Source organism: Leptonychotes weddellii, chromosome 13, assembly GCF_054177405.1.
Source record: "Leptonychotes weddellii isolate Sample4059 chromosome 13, ASM5417740v2, whole genome shotgun sequence".
NCBI lineage: Eukaryota > Metazoa > Chordata > Mammalia > Carnivora > Phocidae > Leptonychotes > Leptonychotes weddellii.
The window spans coordinates 77,198,948-77,221,529 of NC_138381.1; the positions used below are offsets into that span (position 1 = coordinate 77,198,948).

Genomic DNA, 22,582 nt, shown 5'->3' on the forward strand with positions numbered 1-22,582 from the left:
TTGCAAAGTCAGACTGGAATTTGCCCCCCCGGGCCTCTGGAGTTGGTGGGCTGAGCAGTGGGGTGTGCTTTGACATAGAGGCTTTTTGCAGGGGACAGATCCCTCATTCGAGGGGGTGGGTTGCAGGAGTACAATGGGCAGGGTCATTTGTGGCCTCCTGATGCCGGGCCCTGAGCCTGCCGGTGTGTCAGATGGCATAATTGTAAAGCTGTCCTAGCTGACTCCTTCAGCACCCGGTATGCTCCCGATGCTGGAAGAAACACCCCATGTGGTTTCACTCTGGTCAGCCGTACCTGCTGAGATGGCGCACTCCTGTATCTCCATTTTACAGAGGAGTAAGGCACAGAGAGGTTAAGTAACTTGCCTGAGGTCGCACAGCGAGTGGGAGGCAGGGCCAGGATCGTACCCACTTGGCCACCTGCCTTTGATGGAGGATGGTCTCTAGCGGGGTGGGGCCAGGGGGTGAAAACCAGGAGGGTCAAGGACAGGCTTCGGTCACTTTGAGGAAGACTCCCGAGGCCTCTGTGGGCTGTGTGGACAAGCCTTAGGGACCCTGAGAACCCAGCCCGTTTAGAGATGGGATTCTGTGTGGACATGCGTGCTGGGGGTCGCATCATTTGTACCTAATCAGTCCAACTGCACGAGGTCCATTTCAACCACGACCTTGATCTCCTCCCACTTGGAGGAAGAATGGGTTGGGCTTCTGGACCTGTGCAGTTATGATGCGATGAATCCAGCGACCTTGGGGGTGCCCCTGGGGCCGCCCTTCAAGAAGGAACTTCCGAGGTGCACAGGTAGCTGACAGCCTCCAGCTGCAGCTTTCTGGCCCCTGCCTGGGCCCCCCAGCATGAGTCCTCGCCCTCGGGGGGCTGAGACGATGTCTTTCCCTTCCCTTTCCGGGCGTCACCTCCATCCCAGCCAGGTCTCCCAGACAGAGAGCACAGCAAGTTGGAGTCCCTGACTGCTCCCTGTCTCCAGGGGGCTGTGTGAGGCCCAGCCTGGGAGGAGGAGAAAGTGGGGAGCAAGGGCAGCTGCCCAGAAGTCCCCCAAGCACACCCCGGTTTTCCTGGGAACCCAGAAGACCTGGAGACCAAGCAGAAGAGATGCCAGATTCATCTAGATCCTTGGGATTTCCACCCCCCAAATAAAGAGACCGGAGCGCAGTGCCCCTGCGCCCAGGCTCAGGCTGCGACCTTCCTGGCCCTGCTCACGTCCCGGACCTAGACGCACTAGGAAGCCCCCGGGGGGCAGATGTCACTCACGCAGTCCCCCGGCGCAGGAGACCACACTGGGGACAGGCCCCGTGGCTGGAAAAAGGGCACGTCATTAACATCTCTAAGCATCTGCCAGATGGGCACTCGCTCTCGCCTCCCAGGCTGTGGGAGGTGAGAATTGGCGCTTGTCGAGCCTCTGCTGCAGCTGACCCGGCCGGGAGGCTTCCTGGGGGCAGGGCAGGGCCTCCTTCACCCGCGCCCGGGCAGAAGCCCCTCACGCGGGCCCGCTCTGGCCCCAAACACCCCTGCTGACCCTCTGCTGCGGTCACTCCTGCCGTCTCCGGGTTCACACCCACGAGCCTCGAATCAAACTCAGCAGCCCCCTCCCCCCACACAGGTGTCCCCATCCTCTGGACGCAGTCCTGTCCCCTCCTCCCCAGAGTGGCAGTGACAAGAGCAGCTAGTGAGGCCCCGGAGCACTCGCTCCATCTGCAGGCCGCCTGGCCCCTTCATCCTCACGGGGACCCTGGGAGGTCGCTGGGGAGAAGTCCTAGTGCGGAAGTGGGACCCGGCCGCTGGTCTGTCACACGGCCACCAAGCCCCCGGGCTCCCCGGAGGATCCATCCACACGATGGCCCTCCTTAGCCTTCTCGAGGACAGGGTGGCCAGGGAGCCCTCCCCCCAGCAGCTGGCCATCCCTTTACTCCCCAGACATGCAAATCAGAGCCCCTTGCATTTTCTATCAAACCCTCTTTGTCCGTTCCTTGCCTCGTGGCCCTGTCTGAGTCCCGCACAGGTGAGGGAACAGGGTCTCTGCAAGAGAACAACAATGACCACACCATCCTCTTTTACAGAGGCGGTGACTGAGGCACAGAGGGTTCAAATGGCTGGCTCAGGGTCACACAGCCGTTAAGTGGCTGGTGAGGGTGGAGCCCTTGCCTGCCCCGACCCACTCCCCGGGCAAGGGGGGGCTCTGTCCTGCCCTTCTCTGCTGTGCCACCCCCATCCTGGCCCCCCACTGGTCTCAGAGGCTTCTCTCTCAATCCATCCAACACGCTTGCAAGCCCATGTCACCCCAATTTCAGAAAACCAGCAAATTACCTTGTTGGGCCCCCACATTGACTTGCATGTGGCCACCTTGGGCTCCCAAATGTCCCTGTCTGGTCTCCCCTCCCAGCCTTGGCCCACACAGGCTCCCTCCATTCAGACCATCCTCCCCTCCCCTGCCCTCCCAAGAGCTACCACCTCCAGGAAGCCACCCTGACTGCTCCAGTTCGGTTATCACAGTGTCTGCGTCCCCCAGCCCCAAGAGGGCTTGATCTGAGCCAAGCCCAGTGCCTTGGGGACCGGTCTGTCCCTGCCCTCCCTGTGGGCGATGGCTCTCTAGGCTGGGCCTCCTCCTACCACATGAGCCCCGACCGGAGACCTCCGGCCAGACAGAGGGAGGAGCCAGGTTCTCAGCCAGGGTCGAGCTCCGACCTTGGGCACCCACCCCCGCCACCGTCCTGAGGGCTGCAGACCGCCCCATCAGAAACACTGGGCTGTTTGCTGAGAACACAGATTCTCAGGCTGAATCCTAGACCTACAGATTCACATTCATATTCTCTAGTCCGGGCCCAAGAATGTGCATTTAGCCAACTTCCCAATGTCCCAAGACACGCGGACCTTTGCCAACCACTGTCCTTCACTTTACAGATCATATGCTGGTTTCCTATTAGATCAGCTCCTCACAGAGTCCGTTCAACCCAACACTGTCGCCCGGGGAGCTCAGTCAGCAACAGGGCAGGAGGGAAAAACAAGAGCTCTGTCCTTGAGGGGTTCTGTCTGATTCGGGACACGGGTAGCTCACAGTGTGTTATCAGAGACCCGGAGGGGAAAGAAGATGGGGAGGTAGGAGATCTTAGAAGAGGCACAGTCCCAGCTGGGTTTTGAAGTGTGTGTAGGAGTTTTCCGGGGAGATGAGGGTCCAGGGAACAGCATAGGCCTCCGTCTCAAAGATGGAACAGTGAGAAAAGCAAACAAGACTGGGGTGGAATGAACTCTTCGGGGGTTGAGGACTGGTTGATCGAGGGTGGACGACAGGGTGGCCATGAGCTCTCCCTACACCCCTGTGTTGGGTCAGGGCCACTGGCCCGCAGAGGAAGACGGACAGAGCTGCTAGATGGTGTTGGCTCTGAGGCCACAGAGACGGGCTGGCGGAGAGGACCATGCGCCCCCCCTCCCAGATCACTCTGGTCTAACTGCAGCTGAGGGAGGTGCCACAGGATCCTGGGTGGCACCAGCATGTGTGGCCCAACCCTGGTGGCTGGTGTGGCCAACACGGGCTGACCCATCCTGGATTCCACATGGGGGCTGGCCTACGCCCCAAGTGGAGGAGGGAGGCCCTAGCCAGGACAGGACCCTTTGGTGGCCCGACACTGCCACCTGCCTGCCGGCCTCAATACTACAGCCCAGGTGCCCGGCTGAACCCTGTGGGGGATGCACGAGGCCCACGGCCACTCACAATGTCCCCAAGGCTCCATAGAACGTCACCACCAGGCCAGGCTCCAGGCTTCTCTGCTCATCTCGCCTCATGCCACAGGCTGGCAGGAGAAACTTAGGGTGATACAGAGTGTCAGGGAGGCTGGGCAGAGTCCCTGGAGGACTTGGGCCCCTCCTCCAGCCCCACTCCTGGGGCCTCCCAGATACACACCCTGGGGAGGTGGGGTGCCGGCCAGCCGGGGGAACTGGGCAGCAGCAGTGTGGAGCTTGGGCAGGGGATGGCAATTTCTGCCTCCAGGGGACCCTGGTTCTCTCTCCTCTGCCCACTCGAATCCCATGGGGTCTCTACAGTGCTGAGCGTAAGGCTGGGGTCTGGTGAGGGGCAGGAGCGCCCTGGACCCGCGGCCACCCTCGCTGGCGACACCTCATCGGAGCCTTGCCCGGCGGTTTCAGAACTGAATAAATGCTATCCCCTTGGCCAGACACATCGGCCTGTTGGCAAGCTGGCTGGGCCAGGCTGGGCTCCTCTCTGGGTATTTGGGGGTGTCTGTCCCTGGGGGGGCCAAGGGGCCAGCACCCCTGGGCCAAGAGACTGAGGGACAGGGGCAGGGAGGATTCCAGGACCATGACGCCCAGGCTTAGCAGGATGCACAGAAAGAGCCTACCCTGTGGAAGATTTTGGGAGCTTCACTTTTAGTCCTAGACCCCCGTGAGGGGCAGAGAGCCCACCTCCCGAACACCTCAGAGCTCCCAAGGGTCCCAGAGACCCAGGGCCGCCCCCAAGAGCAGACCCCGGACTGGGCATGGCAGCCGGCGGCCTTCCAGCCGTGTGCCTCCCTGGCTGCCGGCTGTCCACACGTCGGGCAGGCTCTCTGCAGACGGGACTCTGCAGACAGAGCCCGAAAGGGACACAAGTCGGTGGCCCCTCAGCCCACAAGGGGGGCCGACCCTGGCTCTGCCGGGCTGCAGGTTCTCAGACTTCTGCTTGAGAAGGGGGTGGGCACGAGGTCCACATTCGGGCCGGTGACGCGTGGCGGTGGCTGATAGGTGGCATTTGGCTCTTGGCTGCAGGGGGCCCTGAGGCCAGGCCAGAGCGGCGGCGGGGGGGGGGGGGAGGGAGGAGCCCTTGCGGGTGAACAGGCAGCGGGCACCCCCCGAGGGCCCACCGCACACACCCGCACACGTGCAGAGCGGGCAGACAGCATGGTGGGCAGTGAGACCTCCCCAACGCCCTTCCAGAATCAGGCACCCAGCCCGGCAGTGCGGGCTGGGATTTGCCCCAGGGACCCAGGACTGGGTGAGAGTCTGGAGGACACGGCACGGGCCAGGGTGGCAGACGAGGTGGCCGCAGGGGGGTAAGGAGCAGGCGAGGGCCAACAGCCTCTGTCCGTGGCCTCACAGCCGGGCCTCGCTCGTCAGGAACACGGGAGGCGAAGCGCGGGGCGCCTTTCGGGGACACCTTCTGCCAAAGCTGCAAGCGGCCGCAGCTTGGTGGCTGTTTCAAGACCTGGGCAGGTGAGGCTTGTTCTCCCTTCTGCCTCGCATTCAAAGAAAGCGGTGACGGCCGAGGGTCTGTTTCTGAGCACGACGTTGGCAGGAATGGAATGAAAAGTACTCAGCGGTGACGAACTGACAGTGACCATCTTGAACACGACTGCGGTGCTCTCTCCGTGGGTGTGGGGGCGGGAACCCCCCCAGGTGTGCATGTCGGGTGCCCCAGCAAGGTGTGCAGACTCGATACCGTCCGCTCACAGGTATGAATGTCCGACGCTCTCAGCACGTGTGCGACTGTTCGAACCCCTCATGGTGACATTCTTACCGTGGATGGAAATACTCACCTGCAGAGGGGACGCGTCTGGTGCGCTGCGGGGGGTGTTTCCTTGCCCCTCCAGGGTCACATTCCCGCTGTCCCCCGAGGCCCCAGGCACCCGCCCTCCTGGCTGCCCAGGCCGAGGGAGAGAAGCAGCCTTTGTAACTTGAGTATAATTTGCTTTTTAATGAGAACAACGTGTGTAAATGACAGAATGCCACCGCCGTACGCAGATGGCGGCCACAGAATACCCATCAAATTCATTCTGCCCAAGGAAGGGGGAGAGGATGCAGGGGCGCTCACCCCCCGCCCCCCTCAGTCCTGCGGACGATGGGGTCACTGGCTGGCGGCCTGCACACGCCTCTTGAACGGGAAGCAGAGATCGAAAGCACAGCAGCAATAATACTGGGTAAAGTCCTTCCTTGCGTAAAACATCTGAATTAATTCATTGAAGGTATCAAAAATATACCCTGTAAACCAATACATCATTTACACCTGCCTTTCCTTCCCACCGCTGCGGCAACGCTGTGTGAGACAAACAGTCCAGTTCCTTGGAGCGTCCGCTCGCCCCAGACCGCACCTGGCCCTTTCGCCCGCCCATCCGGCCCAGCTGGGTCTCCCGCGGTCTCGCTGACCGGGGCAGTCCGTGGAGACCGGGACGAGGGCGCTGGGGGCTGGACAGGGCCCGTGTCCGTCTGTCCAGAGCGAGAAGCGGAATGGGGACGGAGGGAGGGTGCGGGGGCTGCTAGCTCAGTTTAGACTTTGGTTCCAAATGTGTTAAGGGGGGAGGCAGTGGCGTGGGAGGTGCGTGGTCATCCTGCTTTGGGTCCCTGGCCGCCCCGGCTACGAGCGTGTGGCCACCACACGCTGCCGCGCCCCCTCCCCGGCCCCTCCCCTCCCGAGCACCAGGTAAACATCCCCTGAGTAAGGTCACTGCACAGGACCAGCCCGGGGCGGGAGTCGTAGTTAAGGCTTTAGACAGGCAAGGATGCCGGCTCTGGACGGACGGACTGACGGGTGCGCAGGCAGACTCAGGGGCTCCTTCCTCAGTGGGGGGAGTCGGCGGCTGCCCCGCTCCTTGCCCGGCTGCTCTGGCCACTCGCTGGGCCCCGGCGCCGCCCCCCACCCCGTTCTGACAGTCACTCGCTGTCGGAGAGCGTCTCATACTGCGAGCACAGCAGCGGCTTGGGCTCCTCGTCCCAGGCATGGTGGGGGCCGGCAAGGGGCCCGCTGCCCGCGGGGAGGCCAGGTGGGGGTGGGGAGGCCATGACACCCGCCTGCAGCCGCATGATCAGGGGGTTGTAGGGAAATGGCGTGGAACCTGCCGGAATGACCCGGAGAGACTGTTAGGAGGCCCCCGTGAGCTGGGGACCCCCCGATGGGCCCACCCATCTACCACCCTGGGGACTGGGCCTTGGGCCCCCCACCCCGGTCTGGCCACTGTCCCAACCCCTCCTAACTCCTGCGAAGTTCCTCAAAATTGCTCATCTCTCCTCACCGATATCGTGCCCTGGCCACCTGGGGCCTAGGCCAGTGGGGGCCTCTTGGCCATTTCTGCCCTTGCCCCTTGGCCCAGGGCTCTCCTGAACCTACATCAGATCAGGCATGTTCCCACTTACAACCCTCCGGTGGCTCCTCGCGCTCACCAAGAAAACCTGGCTCCCTGCGACCCGCCAAGCCTGTGGGATCAGCCCCCTCTTCACTTCCTGAACCCTCCCCTTCTTCTCTGGTCAGGGCCAGAGGCCAGCTTCCCTGGACAGCCCTAAGCACACCCTTTCTCTCCACCTGGGCCCTTCAGCCATTTTCTTAGAAGAGGCCAGACCACGAACTCTGCACACAGTAGGTGCTCGGGCACCCCACCCCCCTCGACTCCTGATGACCCGTGCATCCGGTGGGCTGACACCCAGCGGGCCCACGCACTCCCCACTCCCCGATGCCCACCTGCGGACGAAGGCCGGTCCTCCCACACGCGGTTGGTGAGTGGGGTCCGGCGGTTACAGTCCCCCTCCGAGTGCACTGAGGAGACCGAGGGTGGCCGGTCCCCAGACGCCAGGCCTGGGGCCGGGGACTTGGCTTTTCGGCTGCTCGGTCTGCCAGAGACTTTGGCCTTCCCGCCACCACCTGCAGGGGGACACACAGGAAAGGGCCACGTTGGACTGTGAAGGAGAGACAACACTCACATGGTGAGGGTGGGGGCGGGTGAGGCCCTGGCTGCTTGCCTCTCGGGTCCCCACGGACGGGGAGGACAGCAGCTCGGCCCTGCCGGGATGCCGAGGAGATCGACCAGATGGACAGATCCAGCCCTGGGCCCGAACCTAGAGGTGGGTTTCTACTAGGGGAGTGAGTTTAACTATTTTCAAAGGCCCCTCAGGCCGCCCTGAGGCCCACCTACCCACCCAGTGGCTGATACCCCGAGCATGAAGCCTCAGGCCTCTGGCTTGACCCTGACCATTGCCCCAGGACTGTGTCGGGGCTGGGAAGGCTGTAGGCCCTCTGCAGAGAAGCCGGGACCCCCGAGGCCAGGCCTGGGCCCCCGCTAAGTCCAGAAACTTCCTGGGACCAGACTGTCAGGTCAGACAAATGAGCCCGAGGTCTCCTTGCTCAGATATGCAGTCTTGATCAGGGACCTGGGGCAGAGGGGGAGCCGGCCCCTCTGCTTTCCCGACTCATCTGAGTTTGGGGCTAGCACACAGACATGGGCGTCCGCCCCATCAGGTCCCAGGCCAGCCAAGGTCACACACGATGGCCCCAGCAGATGTTGGACCCACGGGCCTGGCTGTCAGGAAGGGTCACCCTGATCCACACAGAGGTGAGTCCTTGCTCTAGCCTCATCTCCTCTAAGGAGACACAAAACGGGCCCGGACATGGGCATCCCGGGGACCTGTGTCCAGCAGGGGAGGAAGGCAGGGCAGGGCTCGGACAGCAGTGAGTGTTTTTAGAAAAGCAGCAGCTCCTCTGGACCTAGTGGGCAAGGGGAGGGCCGGGGCTGTGCCCGCCCAGATGGGGATTGGCCAACTCCAGACCCACGTCAAACACACACAAAAATAAAGTCACAAGCTCCAAAGCTGGAGGGGGTTGGTCAGAGGAACGCGGAGGCACAAGATTAAGGACACCGGGATGGGGACAGACGGGGCGGGTGGGACTGGAGGACCGAGGCGGGGGAGGCCTGCAGACCTGGCGAGGTGAGTGCGTGTTCGCTCCGTCCGTCAGCAGCGGTTATGGGTATAGCAGCGGGCAGGCTGGCACTGGCATTCAGAGGGTTAAAAGCATTGGCGCTGAGCGGGGGCTCCTCCCACTGATCATATTTACCCATGAGCGCCTTTCTAATAATGGCCTCCAGCCCCATGTTGGTGCTGGCATGCTCCTGCACCGCCTGGCTTCTGCAGGTCATGAGGCCTGGGAGAGAGACACACACAGGGGCCAGGGGGCCGGAGGGACAACGGAGAGAGGGAGAGAGAAGCGGGGGGGGGGGGGGGGGGGGAGGAGAAGAGAGAATACACAGTGAGCACATTTTGGCAAAGCAACATGTTTCTCCATTTCTCTAACCCCCCTTATTTTCCTGCAGCTTGGTGATGAGGTGGGGGCCCCCCTCGGACTCAGGCCCTGGGGTTTGGGGGTTTGGGAGGCGAGATGACCACCCCCCAGTCTCTCTCCTACTCTGCCCTCTGGGAAATCAGAAGCCCCTTCGCCCCCGCTACCCCCCGAAATCCCAGCTGGGGCTGCTTCTCTTTTAAAATTCCAAGTGGCCTTGAAGAGGGAGTTGGGGAAGGTGTGTGCGCGCGCATGCGTGTATGTGTCGGGGGCGGAAGTCAGAGGGGGACGCCCTGTTTGGGGAGACACAGCTGGGAAACCAGGTCAAGCCAGAGCTTGGTACTGGGTGTGGGGGGTCCACCCTGGGTCCCCGGGGCTGGTGGGGGCTGAGGAAGAGACTCTGGGAGGGAAGGTGACCCCCTCGAGGTCTGGGACCCTCAGTGCCCACAACCCCCCCTGCCCCCCAGCCCCCCACCCCACGCTGGGCCTAACTCTCCTCCCCCAGCCTCTCCCCTGCCTGCCCGGGAGCCACGAGGAGAGAGAGGTGCAGAGACGGACGGTGAGGTGGGGGTCGTAGCCATGCAGTTACTGTGCGTGCGGGGGACAGGGCAGAGCTAGAGACACTTGCATGACCGCCCCCAGCCCGGCCACCTCGTCACGAAGTGGTCCAGTCAACAAACTGGTCCCCGCCAGACCCCTGCAGACACCCGCTATGTTGTAGCCACGTGAATCCGGCCTTTTTCATTCACCAGATGTTCTGTCCCTTTCTTGTTTTCTTGGGGATCGTTCTGGGGACTTCCACAAACCCCGGGGATGTATCTCTTCTCCACATTTTTGCTAAACCAGACCTTGCCCATGAAGCTCAAACCCCCTCTGCCTAGTTGTCCTCGGGCAATGTCTGCATGGATTTTAAAACTGGCACTCCGGCCAAGGGTATGGAAAGCAGGCGGCCGGCGGGCGGGGCTTTCTGCCCCCCACCTCGTCCGTGAACTACATGGACTCTTGGCCGCTTTGAGAATCACGCTTCAGGCAACCATTTGCTCCCTGCATTTTGTTTTTCTTTTCTTCCTTTTAGCTCCAAACTTGGTCACAGCCGGGGACACACTCTCTCCACCTTTTTAGCTGTGTCTTGGCCACATTTCATCGGCACTTCAAAAAAATAAATAAAAGGAGGTAAAAAAAAGTATTTGTGATCCTCCACGCTAAGAAAACAGTGCAGAGTGGAAAAGATGATGTGACGGGTACAGGCCGCGGTGGTTTCTTGGTAGATCGGCATCTAGCGATCCCAGATGTTCCTGAGCCTTCCACCCAAGGTCACGGGTGCGCGATCGGATGGTGCCGGGCAGGAAGGAAGCTTGACCACCTCCGGTTACAGAGGCAAAGTCTGACGGGGGGCTGAGCAGCAGAGACCGCGGCCTGTGGACACTCTGTGTGCGTGCTAAACTGCTTACAGAGAAGTCGAATAGGATGCACATGGACGTCTCAGCACAGATCTTCATCGCAGCGCTGCATGAATTTCTACGGACCTATGTGCCTATGTGTCCACTGCCTGTGTCAAGAACTGCAAAGTTCCGGAAACTTTCATTTCTAACCATCTCATTGGTTCGACCAAATTGTCTCCTCCCTGTTGTCCGAGGCTCAGCGATGGCCCCTGGATCTAGTCTCTGGGTAGACAGGCGAGCACCAGTTGAGACCCCCACTTGGAGGCCCTGATGACCCTTTGATAAAATCCAATGGTCTTTTGCTCACCACGTTCCCAGGGCTCGAGGCCCCTCTGATGGCCCCCGGGAAGGCTAGCCCATCTGCCCTCAGCTCCGCTGGCCTCAGACACCCCACTGAAGGCCCAGGGCACAGAGCACACAGCCCTGCAAACGACCCCGGGACCCCCCGGACAGGGTCTGCCCACGGAGGCGCCAGTCCCAGCTCTGCTCTGTGCTGTCTCTTCGCGCCAGACTTCGGAAGGCGAGTCCCTAAAGCCCCACCCCGGTCTTTCCATGCAGCAGCAGAAACACACAGTGTGGCCCCTACCAGCGACTGGGGACCCAACCCCGAGGGTTCCCCAAATCCCAAACATCACAGCAGGCTCAAGTTTTAGTTTAAAAATGCATGTGAGTTTTCACCCATCTCTGTAATACATCTTCATTGTTCCCCCAGCTGGTTCGAATTTTTGAGTAAAATGGGTGTTCTCTCTATAAAAGCGCTCACGTGGACCCTGAGTGAAGGCCATGCACACCAAGCACACGCCCATGCCCCCCCGTCCACACTCAGATCTCCACCTGAGGCCCCGGCAGAGAGCTGGTGTTTCCAGATAGCTGTGTGTGCCCCTAATTCTGTACTAAACACACCAGGAGGCCTTGACATGTAATTCTAACGCAGACTCTTTGCAAAGCTTCACCAGCCCTTTGAGCGAGTCTGTGTCCCCACTGCTGGGTTTGCGGAGTCCAGAGGGAATTACACATTTGAACTAAGAAAGGCCTCCCATCCACATGACTATGGCTGGAGTGAGGGCCCCAGTGACCTCCCAGGCCACACTCCCTGAGACTCCTTCCAGATCGCACACACCAGCCTAACCTCCCCAGCGTGCAGCCACGAGGGGGGGCGGGGGAGCGGGGAGGGGGCTGGTGGCCGTGGAGCCCAGGCTGGACCGTTACCTGCTCCGGTGATGGCGGGCATGTTGAAGATCTCCGTCCCGGGCTGGCCGATATCTGGAGGGATAGGTGACAAGATGGGTGAGGCCTAGGGGCCCACAGGTCCTAGGAAGTCACCGGGAAATGCCCCCAACCCCCATCCTCTGTCTGGTCTAGGCAAGGTGCTTCAGTGCACACAGATTCAGCAGGGCTGGAGAGTCTGCATCTCTAACCAGCTTGCTGGGGCTGCTGACCTGCTGGCCCGCGGGCTGCACTTGGCAAGGCTCCGGAGTGACCAGACCAGGCCGGGGAATCCCCGCAAGGTTGCTGCTCCAGCCCCAGAAAGTGTCCGAAAAACCTCTGCAATGCCCCCAGACCTCCCCCAGCTAACGAGTCCCGGCCGGGCACTGTGGCAGGCTCTTCCTGTGCTATGATCTGCTATGTGCCAGGCCCTGTGCTGAGGGTGGGGGAGCAAAGTTAGGATTTACATCCAGGAGCCACATACATGGGGGGAAAAAATCGTGAATACGATGAGCACTGTGAGCTAGGGACATACAGGGCCCTTGGGTGGGCAGGCCCCCACTCCCTGGAACCCAGTATGGGCTTCTGCACAGAACCACTCGTGCGAGTATTCACCGTGCGCCCACTATGTGCCTAGCGCCGCATCCTGTACCAGCCAGCACCGACAGCGAAGGGACAGCCCTCCTGGGGCTCCCTGAATGCGGGGCAAGGGCCGGGGGAGAGGTGGTCGGCAGGCCCACCTGGCTTTAGGAAGTACCGTGTGTGTCCTAGTGCCGTGCTGGCTCCCAGCCCCACAGGGGCCCCTGCTTCCCGGGGGGCGGGGGCGCCGCTTACTGTACTCTGGCTCGTTCCGGTTGTGGGTGTTCAGCTTTTTGTTGATCTCCTGTTTCTTGGATTTGACCATGGCGGAGTTGCTCTCGGTCAGTTTGCTGAAGAAGGCCGGTGGCTGACTGGTGTTGCCTGGAGACTTAGAGCCCATCCTGCTGCGAAGATCAGATACCCCAGGTCAGTTTGCCCAGTGCTGAGCTTGCACACCTTCGACAATGGGGCACCCATTACCTGACCTGCCTTAGAAATTCAGAACCAAGCTTCTCCTACCCCTCGCCTACATCCTTCATCTTTCAAGGACCACGTCTCCTGCACTCTTCTCTGTAGTTCACCTATCCTTGGGCTCAGGCTGTCTCTGGAGAGCCCCAGCTGCCCTGATGGGTCATCGTGGTCTATGTGCAATAGCCCAGCCCCTTGCAAGGGGCCTCAGGAACTGGACATGCACTCGGACCACATCTTTTCCCAAGGCCCACGGACCTGGCTTTTTTCTCTGTCTCCATCTACCTGATCGGTCGAGCACATTTAGCTCATTATTTCTCAGGTCCTCAGCAAGTGCCGGCAATAGGGGCCTGGCCCGAGACAAGACACCCCAGTCCCAAGGCACGGGAAGCTGCCAAAGGTCCCTCAAGCTGGGACATCTGCTTAGCAGGCCTGAGAGATCTCAGTCACACACTAAAGCCCTTGTCAAGCCCCAACTGCACAGCAGGGGACCGAGGCCATGAGTGGCCAAAGGGGCCGAGTCTTGAGCATCCCGGGGGCAGGATGGGATGCCATGGAGGTACCTGGGCTCCGCCTGCTCCCCGTCCCGGTACAGCAGCGGGTACATGGCACTTCGGGGATGCCCAGGCTCTGCCATGCCCTCCGGTGGGGACACGGGTTCGATAGCATCCTCACTGCTGCCCAGGGCTGACGTCTTGCTTGGCTCTGGAGACCTGAGCGGAGAGAGGGTCCCCGCTGCGGTCAGAGTTCAGTGCTCTCTCCTCCAAAATGACGCAGGGATTCCACTCCCCTCCCAACCCTGCCCTGCTCCACGTCGGAGCTCAGCCACTCTTCCTACAGAGGGCCGGAGGGCTGCTATTCCAGGCTTTGGGCGCCACGCATGGGCTCCACTGTCGTTTCTTCTTTTAGGACCTTTAGCTCCTGGACTGCGGGCTGGATTTGGCCCGTGTCTGGTAGCTGACCCCTGCTGCCCCCCAGGCCAGGGACCCCACTGTCCCCCTAAAGACGTCCTGCTGTCCTCCTGCCCTTGTGCCTCACCCGTGCGGCGCCCCCTCGAGCTGGGGGCCTCCCCCAGCCCCAGCGCTCCTGGGGGACCCAGAAGTGAGTGTGTGTGTTATCTGCAGGGAGGCTGAGCACACAGCTCTGGCTCGAATCCCCGCTCTGCCACTTGCGGGCTGCATCCCTGGGGGTAAATGAACTCGCTTCTCCGCACCTCAGTACCTTCATCGGTGACGCGGGGACGGCACTGCCTGTCCTCGCCGGGCTTGCGCCGAGAACCCCGGCTAACACGTGGGAAGTACTTAGTTTGGTGTCTGGAGCCCACGCAGTGTGGTGCACAGTCAGCTATTACGCACCAGCGCCGTGGCCTTGAGCAAGCTCCTCCATCCCCCCGAGCCTCAGTTTCTCATCTGTGCCACGAGAGGTGGCCCTTGCACTTGCTCAGCCCTCCCACAGCAGCCACAGGATGAAGGCCTCCGAGCAGCTGAACGGCAAGGTCACCCCGCCCCCAACACTTACCTCTTGCCCCCTTCACTGTGGGGTGAGCCACGAGCCGGGGCGCCGTGGTCCGGGGGCGGGAGGTAGAGGTCGCTGGGTGGGCGGCGGAGGTCCAGGACGGGGCAGCTGGCTCCAGGGAAGGAGTAGAGGGGGGCAGGGAGGGGCGCGCTGAGCTGCTGTGGGTGGTGGCGAGTGTAATCCTGCGTGATGACCTCCTGCAGGCCAAAGGTCGGGGCAGAAGTGCAGGGTTAGGCCACAGCCAACCCCCCAGAATCTTCTGAGTGGACAAAGGCTGCTGAGCTTTGGGGACAGAACCGGGCCTGGCTCTTGGCTTCCCGGGTGCTTCAGGCCTGCCTACAGCAGCCTCAGCGTCCCTGTGTGCGCAGGGCGGTGGCCCTGGCCCGAGGTCTCAAAGTGGTGGCCCCTGGATGGGTCAGATTCCACCGGCCAGTGTACATGAGATGTGGATCGTGGACCCACGCACCCCGGGCTCCATCAGCTGATGAGGGGGCGGCGACCATGCCTGAGTTTGAGCCTCTGGGGCCCCTGGCATGGCTTGCCCTTGCCAACCCCTACATCCCGGGTCTGGGTCACCAGGACTCAGTTTATCCTCAGAGCCAAGAGGCTGCGTGTGACCCTCCCCCTCCCTTCCCCGGGACCTCATCCTGGCCCAGGTTCAAAGGCGATGAGGAGGGGGCAGAGAAGGGGTAGTTACACTGATGTGCTGTGCCAGGGTGACCACCCTCTGGTGACCTTTGACCCCTGGGGTGGTCTGGAGCAACGGGCTGGACGAGGACTGGCTCTCGGGCAGCGGCCGCAGGTGTGGGAGGTGGGCAGCCTCTCCGCCCAGCTTGCCGGGGCCTGCAGGCAGAGCAGAGCGGGTCAGCTGTGGGGGCCGGGGGCTGAGGCGTGGGCCTGGTGGGGGGGCTGTCACTGAATCCCAGCTCTGCCCTGAGCTGGGGGGGCGGGGCCCATCTCCCCCCACCCCGCCCGCCTCTGGCTGCCTTGATTTTCCTACCTGCACGATGGGGCAACGACGTTTCTTCTCTCATAGGGCTGTGGTAAGTGGGGTGCATGGGGTTGCAGGGGCAGGGTGGGGCCCTACCTGGCTGCTTGTGCCGCAGGTCCCCCTCCAGGTGGCTCTTGTCCAGCTCCTCGAGGTGCTTGGGGAGCCCCTTGTCGTGGGTCAGGCTGGGCGAGCTCACAGGGCTGACGGGCTCCACCCCGTCGGGGCTGTAGCTGCCGCCGTGATAACCTGCAGTGGGCAAGGCCCCGGGTCAGGCCAGCGCCGGGACCCGGGGCTGTGGCCGCCCCTCCCGGCCCGCCCTCCCATGCTGGCTGGGGCCCCCAGGCCGGAGGGGAGCTGTGGGCAGATGGAGAGAGGGAGCGAGCCAGAGCAGGGGCTGCTGGCCGGCCAGGGGTGGGGGTGCACTGAGAAAGGAGAGAGATGGAACAGTGAGAGAGTGCCAGGTGGAGGAGAAACACAGTTGGACACACAGGCAGACAGGCCAGGAGATGGGAGACAGACCTAGGGACAATGAGAAAAACAGACCCACCGAAACGGTGGGGGCCGGGGTGGGGAAGACGAGTCTCTAGGGAAGGGGGGGCAGGAGCGAGATCGGTGGAGGCTGTGGCAGGGAGTGATACTCAGGTCCCAGGACCCCGCCTGGGCCACAGTCCCTATAGCCCCTGGTCCAGCGAACAGGGGCCCAGAGCAGGGGCCAGAGATGGGAGGCAGGGGGCAGAGGACTCTCCTTCTCCCAGCGGATGCTGGGCAGCGGGTCAGCAAGGGGGGCGTGGGGTCAGGGCACCCCAAGACACCCTCACAACCCAGGCAGGGTGCAGGGGTCGGCTCCTCCTGGAGAGTCGGGTGCTTCCTGCCCCTGCCTGTCTTCTCCTGGACAGTCTGCCTCGGCGGGCGTCCTCCAAACCAGACTCATCCACACGGCAGCAGGGGTCACCCCACTCCCTGCTCCCCAAACACAGGCGCAAAGGTTGGGAGATGGGAGGCGCAGTTGAAGTCAAAATCACAGATCCATTCATTAAAGGAAAAAAAGCGAAAATCCAAAAAAAAAAAAAAAAATCATGATAAAACAATGTGCAAATGATGAGGTGCCCCCAAATCGGGGGGTGGGGGTGGGCGGCAGCTTGAGGGATAAACCATCAGAGCGTGCAATCGACGAGGACGAGTTTAAAAACAAAATACCAAAACCAACAAAAAATGGGGGGAAAAATAAAAAGCAGAGATCTGAAAATATCTTTAGGCCACAAGACGGGTTGGGTGGGCGGCAGGGCCGGAAGTCTTACCATCGGGAGGGGAGTCGTTGGCCAGCGAACCTCCTTCTCGCGGCCCTTTATCGTGAGCAATTTGACGCATGATTATCGCGTCTATGAAGGTGGCCGCTGTCAGGGTGGTCTTACCCAGAGAACGGAGCTCCAGTTCCTGGATGGAAAAGGGTTTACTTTGAGTCTTTTCCCGGTGCAGGTCCGCGGCCGAGGCGGGCGCAGGCTGGTCCGGGCTGGTGTGGTGGGGTGCGAGGCTCTTTGCTGGGGTGCGGGCGATGGCCGTGTGGCTGGAGCCGGGGGGCGCCAGGGGCCGCGGCTCGGAGCCCTTGCTGGGGGAGGAGGCGGGCTCCAGCCCCGTGCGGGCCGGGGGCTTGGCAAGGAAGGCGTGGCCAGCGTCTGCACGGGGCCGCTCAGGCCGGGCGACCCTTGGGGCCTCCTTGGGCAGCAAGACGGGCTCCATGAGGGTGGGGTAGACCCCGTCGAGGGTGCCGCCCAGTGGACAGTGGGTGGTGGGTGGGAATGTGGCGGCCGGGCGGACAGGCGAGGAGGTGGAGGTGGACCTGCGGAAGGAGAGAAGGTGGTCAAGGGACTGCGGAAACCATCGCGGGGCGGCGGGGGGGGCACAGGCCCAGGAGGCCAAGGCGGGGTCACTCCCCTCTCACTTCAGCACCCCGAAGGGTCTCCACTGCCCTGGAATAAACCTGCCCTCCCGACCCGGCTGAGGGGCCCTGCCATGCACGGCCGTACCAACGGCACGCATTCACCCGCTCATTTATTCACCGTCTCCGTCGGTCCCAGACTTTCTACTGAACGCCTGCTTTGTGTCAGGCACCGTTCCAGAATCTGCTCTAGACGTTGAGGAACATAGCAGCAAACAGACAAAGCACCTTACGCTCTAGCTGAGCAGACCGTATGCAAGGCCACAGAGAAGGTGCACCCCGTCAGAGTGTGGCTCTAAGAGTCGGGGTGAACAGAGAACGGAAGCCAGCAAGGGCTCGCAGGTGAGCCGCGGGCTGCTCAGGGCATGAGGGAAAGGAGGAGCCACGTGGACAGTGGGAACAGCAAAGGCAAAGGCCCCGAGAATGCTCGGGGAACGGGAGATGGGGTATTAGAGGAGAAGGCAGCAGGGCCCCTGGCTCTCCCACCCCGGCCACCAGAGGCCACACAGGGCTCCCTGGGATGCCTGCCTGGCCATGTGCTTGGAGTGCTCTCCAGCACTCCGCCCCAGCACTGCCGCTCTTGAGGGTCACGTGCCTCTTCCTCCAAGCAGCCTTCCCTGATTGCTGTCTGGTCTAGGCCCTAAGATAAGCCCCAGGAGGGCAGGGCTTGCATCATGGTGTCCCCCACACCCCACACAGGTCAGCCAGGAAGAAGGAACGCACAAACGTATACTCTGTGATCTTCACAGGGTAAATGTAATTATCCCTGCTTCGCAGATGAGGACGCTGGCGCTTGGATGCGAACTGGCCGACTCCAGCCCTTGGGGCCTCTCTGTCAAGCCCAGTGTCTCCATGAGGAAGCGCCCTGCCCTTCACTAACCCTCACTCCAGCTGCCAGTGGGAAAGGCCCGACCGCCCCGTGACGGTTTCTAATCGGCTTATTGCTGGTGTGGAGAAACAGCCGGCCTTCATGCATGAGCAATAACCATGCTCCAAGCAGCCAGGTGCTTCTGTTTCGTGTAACTGCTGCCTATCTGAGTCAGGGAGGACAAAGCTAATGCTTTTGGGAAATGAGGTTGTCATTTTTCCTAATTGGAATGGTGGCTGGGTGGGGAGTATGATTTAGGGCAGCCAAATGGGGGGAGGGTACTTGTATGAACGGAAACTTCACCTTGGAAGAAGCACCTGCCTCCGAACAGGACCCTGGGCAGGGAGGGGCACCGGGGAAGCTCCCTCCCCCGCATTAGGCAGCTCTGCCCCCAGTCCTTGTGGGGGGGGGATGTCACTGGAGGGGACTTGGGCCCCTTGTGAGAGTGAGTGGACTGTGGGGGGGCACACATGGGACCTACAGAGCCTCCCCCATCTTAAGAGAAACCCCAGGTTTTCTCCAGGCAAGATGGACACCATCTCCTTCCTGAAGGGCCCTGCTGAAGTCGGGGGAGGACCAAGAGGAATCTCTCCCCATAGCCCTCTCTTGTCTGACCCTCTCCTCTCCACAGACTCTATCCTTGAATCCAACAACCTACCACCTACTCATCCATCCCCCCATCAAACTGCCACCCATCCGTCCAACTCACCATCTATCCATTCTTCTACCCATCCATCCACCTGCCCACCCACCCCACCACTCACCCATCTACCCATCCATCCATCCATCCACTACCTACTCACCTCTCACTCAACCTACATCCAGTTACGCACCCACCCCCTGGGCAGGGAGGGGCACCGGGGAAGCGCCCTTCCCCGCATTAGGCGCATTCTCGGCGCCTTTGCCGTTGATATTCCCACTGTCCGCGTGGCTCCTTCAGTCCTTCATTAGGCGCATCCATGCCCTCCATCCATCCATCCATCCACTCACCTCACCTACCCAGACCCTGACCCAGCCACCCACTGTCACGTCTACCCACCCACCTGTTCATCCAGCCCAGCCACTGTCCACACACCACCCACCCGCCTACCACCTGTCATCTACGCACTTACCCACTCAATAGTCCATTTGTCTCTCCACCTACCCATCCCTGTAACCCAATCTCCCATCCACCTACCTCCCAAGTAACTGCCCGTTCACCCAGCCACCCACCCATCCATTCTCCCTCTCCCCTGTCCCCTCCCTTGTGCCAACCTGGCCCACCTCAGGACCGTGGGTGTGCTGGGCTCCACGGAGGTGATGATGCCCTTCATGCCCGTATTGTGCAGCACGCTAGGTCTCTGCTGGATGGCGTCCTGGCTCCGGGGTGAGATGGGCGAGTGCTGGTGGGAGTGGGAGTGGGAGGCGGGGCGGCTGCTGCTGCCGCCCCCGCCCCCACCTCCGCCGCCGCCACTGCTCTGCTCTGTACCTGGTGGGGACAGGCTGCGGCGTCAGGGGGGCAGGCCTCACGTGGCCCACGAGGACCCCCAGAGGCTGGGGCAGGGACCTCTGACGCCCTACCGGGTCTCCAGATGGGCGCGTGCTCCACCGTGGCGGTGGACGTGAGGATGGACTTCTCACGCTCCCGGTCTCGGTCCCGCTCCCGCTCCCTCTCGGACGCGGAGGTGGCGGAGGGTTTTGTCAAGTGAGTGGGGCCCCCTGGCAACCAAAAGTCCTGCGGTTCAGTCCAGCGCTCAGGGCGGGCCTGGGTTTGTCCTCTGGGGTGGACAGAGGACACCCGGCCGCCTTCCTTGGACGGGGGCGGGCGTGTTACCTGGGGAGAGCGGGGAGCTGCTGAGCCGGCTGCTGAAGTGCTGGGGTGCTGTGGGGAGGTAGGCGAGGCGGTCCATGGCGGTGGCGGGCGTGCCTGGTGTTGGGGGCACCAGCACGGGGAGGTGTGGCACTTGGGACAGGTCGATGATGCCTGCCGGAGAAGGTGGGGGCGGGGGTTGCAGGAGGGGCGGGGGGGCCGGGCCACCTGCTGGCTGGACCGCCCCATCAGCTGGAGCGCAGGGTGCCCTCGTGAGCCGGGGTGCTCCCTCCTGCTGCTGAGCACCAGCCCTCTCGGGCCCTCTTCTGAATGCCAGGCTCTCCCGGTCCCACCTCCCCTTGGCTCCCGAGCCCAGGAGCGGCTGTGTCCTGCTGCTGGCGTCCCTGCATTACCTTGGCATGCTCTTCCTGCTCTTCCAGCCCCTCACCCCATACAATCAGTTCCCTGTACTCAGTCCTCACCGTCTGAAATACCTAGCGTGACTGGTTCTTCCAAATGGACCCTAACTGGGACTTGGTCGTGCCAGAAGAACATTCCAAAAGTATTTCCAGAGGACGAATTTAACGCACTTACAAAGCAACTACAGGCTGTTTGCAAGTCAATGGAACCAGAAATACAAACAGCCTCCTATTTCGATCCTCTTCTTTTTTTTTTTTTAAATGCCAAGGACCCCCATACAGCAAGAGTATGCAGAGACCAGTGCACACCTCCCGTGTGTGCATCCAGGATGCATGCGTCTACCACACACCACTCTCCACCACCTGCCAGGTCTGTGTGCGCTCAGGGCGCTCACACTACCCAGACCTCTAAGCGCGCCACACTCCACCACCTCAGCCAGCACGCCCGTGTCCTGGGCACCATCGAGCGGGCCCGGGCAGACGAGGACGAGGGCCGATTCTGGAAGGGAAGGGTCTGCCCACGCACCTGCCAGCAAGCGCCCAGCCCCACCCACCTCGAGGGCCGGTGGCGTAGTTGAGTGCCAGTGAGGACTCGCGGGGCGACAGGCCCCTCAGCATGTCAGCTCGCTGGGCCATGGCGGTGGCCGCGTTGTGGTGCATCTGCTGCGAGGTGATGTAATCGTTGATGATTGTCTGTCGGTTCTCCAGCGCTGCTGTGTCAGGGTAGCCGCGGATGAGGTACGGTGGGTACAGGTGGGGGTAGGTGGGGTTGGGGGCCAGGTGTCGGGGCAAGTAATAGGCAGCGGCTGCAGGGAGGAGACGCGGAAGGTCAGGCTGCCCCCCGCTCCTACACCTGACAGCTTCTTCCCAAAATGCTCCCCACAACACAGAATTGAGGGCCTGGACAGAGAAAAACCCTTGCTCCCCAAAACACACGGGGGCACCTTCTACTGATAATGTTATTCAGATCGAAGCTCCCCCAAGCAAAGGGCATCCAAAATGTAGATCACTAAGATACCTATGGGATGCATCCTTCTAAACAGATTTTCAGACCATGTCCATCTGAGGAACACTCAACACTTCAGCCCTCTTTTGATACGTTTGCAATTTTAAAAGCACTGGTAAGTTCTGCAGGAAAAGAAAACCCCTGAAAAATATTTAACTCCGTATGTCCCTCAGACTCCTAAGAGAACCTCTGTTCTAACCTAAACTGTTCACACGACCACTGGGCCTCTCTACCCCGACACCTGTTTCCCCATCTGGCAGAGCTTAGTTGATGCCTGAGGCGTCCTTGAGCTGACACTGACGAAGCCCCTGACCCCCTGCTGTGGGGTTCTATGGGTCCAGGACAATCACCTGCATCAAGAGGGATTCCGCGGGGTATGGAGGCGGGATCGAAGGCCAGTGGGATGTGGCCACGGTACAGGTCCACACCACTCACGCCCCGAAGCAGGTGCTCGTAGGGCGAGATGGGGTGGGGGTGGTGCTCAGGCATGGCGCTGTGAGGGGACTTGGCAATCTCACGGGGCGTCGACGTCAGCTTTCGATCCTGGGATGACTTGCTAGACGAGAGGCTGCCTGTGAGGACAGGCCAGGGGGGGTTGGCATCGGACCACTTTGCCAGGACTGTCACAGCCCCTTACACAGGGGCCACCGAGGCCAGGGTTTATGGGAAGCCATCTGAGGATGGGCTCTCTGGGATCTGGGGACCAGGACTCTTCCTTCACCTGTTCCGTTGTCTCAACTCCTGTGTTCTTTCATTGACTCATTTGCTTCTGTGTTTTCATTCTTTTAAAAAATTCACTCACTCATGCTCTCATTTGTTCCCTTGTTCATTCATTCATTCAAGCAATCAAAAAATATTTATGGAGCCTCCAACCCACGCCAAGCACTGCTCTAAGAGCTGGAGCCACCCCAGTGAACAAAACAGGCAGGAAACCCGGCCCACATGGAGCAGACGCTTAATGCTGGAGAAAGGTGATAAGCTAGTCTTCAAACGAGAATTTCTGAGTGATAAATGCTCCAGAGAAAATTTAAAATGTGACCAGAATAGTGGGGGAGGGTCCTAAAAGCCTCCCCAAGAATGTGACTTTGCACAGAGACCTGAAGGACAAAAAGAAATCATTTAGATAATGAGGGCGCCTGGGTGGCTCAGTTGGTTAAGCGACTGCCTTCGGCTCAGGTCATGATCCTGGAGTCCCTGGATCGAGTCCCGCATCGGGCTCCCTGCTCGGCAGGGAGTCTGCTTCTCCCTCTGACCCTCCCCCCTCTCATGTGCTTGCTCTCTCTCATTCTCTCTCTCTCAAATAAATAAATAAAATCTTTAAAAAAAA

At 61.2% G+C, this 22,582-nt stretch overlaps 1 protein-coding gene across 1 annotated transcript in view; it reads right to left on the reverse strand.

The window, feature by feature from the left end:
• Positions 1-5,671: 5,671 nt before the first annotated feature.
• NCOR2 (nuclear receptor corepressor 2) overlaps positions 5,672-22,582 on the reverse strand; it is a 164,559-nt gene continuing 147,648 nt past the window's right edge. The window contains exons 30-44 of the mRNA XM_081800960.1: positions 21,606-21,887; positions 20,804-21,055; positions 19,855-20,004; positions 19,602-19,739; positions 19,305-19,509; positions 16,650-17,074; positions 15,334-15,483; positions 14,944-15,089; positions 14,250-14,443; positions 13,295-13,444; positions 12,519-12,667; positions 11,688-11,741; positions 8,680-8,901; positions 7,447-7,626; positions 5,672-6,826 (exon numbers count right to left, since the gene is read on the reverse strand). Coding sequence (XP_081657086.1) covers positions 6,645-6,826; positions 7,447-7,626; positions 8,680-8,901; positions 11,688-11,741; positions 12,519-12,667; positions 13,295-13,444; positions 14,250-14,443; positions 14,944-15,089; positions 15,334-15,483; positions 16,650-17,074; positions 19,305-19,509; positions 19,602-19,739; positions 19,855-20,004; positions 20,804-21,055; positions 21,606-21,887 — 2,879 coding nt within the window. The 3' untranslated portion in view covers positions 5,672-6,644. The remainder of the gene's footprint in view (positions 6,827-7,446; positions 7,627-8,679; positions 8,902-11,687; positions 11,742-12,518; positions 12,668-13,294; positions 13,445-14,249; positions 14,444-14,943; positions 15,090-15,333; positions 15,484-16,649; positions 17,075-19,304; positions 19,510-19,601; positions 19,740-19,854; positions 20,005-20,803; positions 21,056-21,605; positions 21,888-22,582) is intronic.